Below are 2,224 nucleotides of genomic sequence, written 5' to 3' on the forward strand. Positions count from 1 at the left end.
GGACAATGAAAAATGAAAAAAAGGTAAAAAATACAGTGTGAAAGCACTATTCCAACAATTACCAATGATACCATCCAACTTTGACCAGGCTGTAATCAATAGTGATAATCATAGCCTAGGTAGGTAGTGTTGAAGGATCATGTAAGTGGAACTGCATGTCTGCTGTCTGCTGTCTGCTGTCTGCTGTCTGCTGTCTGCCATCTGATGGTATGGATAGGCAGCCCCCAATCAAACAGGCCAGACGCAGGGAAACGACGGAATCGTAAATCGTCGAGCCGTAAATAAGACAGATGCCAGAAAACGATCCTCGTAGCTCGTGGCGTTATCTCGAATATCTCGTAAATGGGACCGCAATTGTCTCGCAGTCGTTTTTTGAAAATTCAACGTGCCGAAAGCTTAGGCATTGCGGTCAAGCACCCCAAACGGGTTGTTGCCCTTGATGTTGGCGTTGGCGCTGGAGTGGTCGTTCTCCTTGGTGGCCTTCTTGGCGCCCTTCTTGGTCACGGGCGAGAAGCCCTGGTCGGAGGTCTCGCTGGCGATGACGCGCGACTTCTGCTTGTTGGCGGCCGAGGCGCGCGTCCGCACGGGGGAGTTGTCCGCGGGGGGAGCGGCCTGGGCCTTCTTGGCCTGGATGGCCTTGGCCTTGTTGATCACCTCGTCGTCGGTAGCTTCGCTGGTCTCGCCGTTCATTTCGACGGACTTCTGGATCTCGCGGCTGACGCCCTTGAGCGCGTCCAGGCCGGCTTTCTCGGCCGAGTGCATCTGGGTCGGCTGGCGGGTGGCGGGCTCCTTGCGGTACAGGTACGAGCGGATGAAGAAGCGCACGAAGAGGAAGGTCAGCGGCAGGAGGTAGGTCACGTTGAGCCAGATGGCGAAGCCCTGGCCGCTGGTGTCCATGCAGGTCGTCATGGGGCCCACGAGGAGACGCTGTCCGGCGTCTTCGGCGTGGCCCACGTTCTCTGCGATGCCCTCGGCGCCGGCGGCGCGGAAGGCGATCTTCTTCAGCCACGAGACGGAGCCCGCGTCGGCGGATCCAGCGGCGGCGGCGGCACTGGCGGCGGACGGGTCCAGAGGGAGGGTGTAGTGCACGAACAGGTAGGACGCCGCCCACGTGGTGCCGATCAGGAACTGGGTGATTTGCATGCTGGTCAACGAACGCTTGATGACGCCCGGGACGCGGATGCGGAGAGCGGTCACGGTGTAGTAGGTGTACATCATGGCGTGGATGGCGGAGTTGACGAGGGTGAAGATCAAGATGGGGGGAGCGACGTAGCGGATTCCCGCCCACATGCACATCATCGCGCCCGCGTGGTGGTAGGTCTGCAGGGTCGAGCTCTTCTTGCCCTTGGCCAGGATGATCGCGGTATCGACGACCTCGTAGAACTTGGACAGGTAGAAGATCCAGCCCAGATAGGCCAGACCCTGGTTCCACAGACGGCCGACATCGGTCGAGTCCGGCACACCGCCCTCAGCCAGTTGGTAGGCCGGGTTGCGCATGGTCCACTGGTCGATCGACGGGTTGTAGGTGGCGGCGTTGCCGTAGCCTCGGGGGCCATTGATCTTGCACATGGCGTCGGCCACGCTGATCAGGCCATTGGGATCGTTCCGGGCGGGGAGCGAGTTGCGGAAGGCCTTGAGCATACCGACGAAGGTCCAGGCGGAGTAGATGGCGAGGAAGACATTGTGAAGGATGACGAAGAGCTTGAAGAGCTTGGACTGGCTGAAGCCCCACGGCTTGTAACCCCGGGCCTTGTTGACGCGATTGAGCAGGACGACGGTGACGGCGTAGACCCCGGCGATGGTGATGGGGACGCGGACATCCAGAGCCTGGTTGTAGAGGGTGGGAGGGATGTTGAAGGGCTGGTCCCAGGTGGGTTGATCGATGATGGGAGCGGGCAGGGTGTTGGGCAGTTGGTCGGGAGGGAATCTCAGCAGGGAGGAGGGCGGGAGGCCAATGCGGACAATGGCCGGTCCCGACGCGGTGTCGACATTGAAGTCGTACATGGTTGATTGGCGACAGGGAAACAACCAGTCAATGGATGGAGTAGACGAAAGAGACAGCAAAAGAGAGAAAGAACCAAATCAAGAGAAAAGACAGGACAGGGCCTTGTTATAAAAAAAATAAAATGGAAAAAAAATATATATTAACTAGTGAGAAGGCGGGTGGATCCAGTTGAAGATAGATTCGGCCTAGTGTATGGCAAGTGCAGATCGGCCGAAAAGA

At 58.4% G+C, this 2,224-nt stretch overlaps 1 protein-coding gene across 1 annotated transcript; it reads right to left on the reverse strand.

Moving 5' to 3' along the window:
* Nucleotides 1–396: 396 nt before the first annotated feature.
* P168DRAFT_294900 (elongation of very long chain fatty acids protein) lies at nt 397–2,004 on the reverse strand (the record flags this gene model as incomplete). The annotated part of the gene is made up of 1 exon (XM_024837990.1): nt 397–2,004. The coding sequence occupies one exon, from the start codon at nt 2,002–2,004 to the stop codon at nt 397–399; it is 1,608 nt and encodes a 535-aa protein (XP_024697840.1).
* Nucleotides 2,005–2,224: the final 220 nt, after the last annotated feature.

The sequence above is a fragment of the Aspergillus campestris genome, assembly GCF_002847485.1.
Source record: "Aspergillus campestris IBT 28561 chromosome Unknown P168scaffold_1, whole genome shotgun sequence".
Taxonomy (NCBI): domain Eukaryota; kingdom Fungi; phylum Ascomycota; class Eurotiomycetes; order Eurotiales; family Aspergillaceae; genus Aspergillus; species Aspergillus campestris.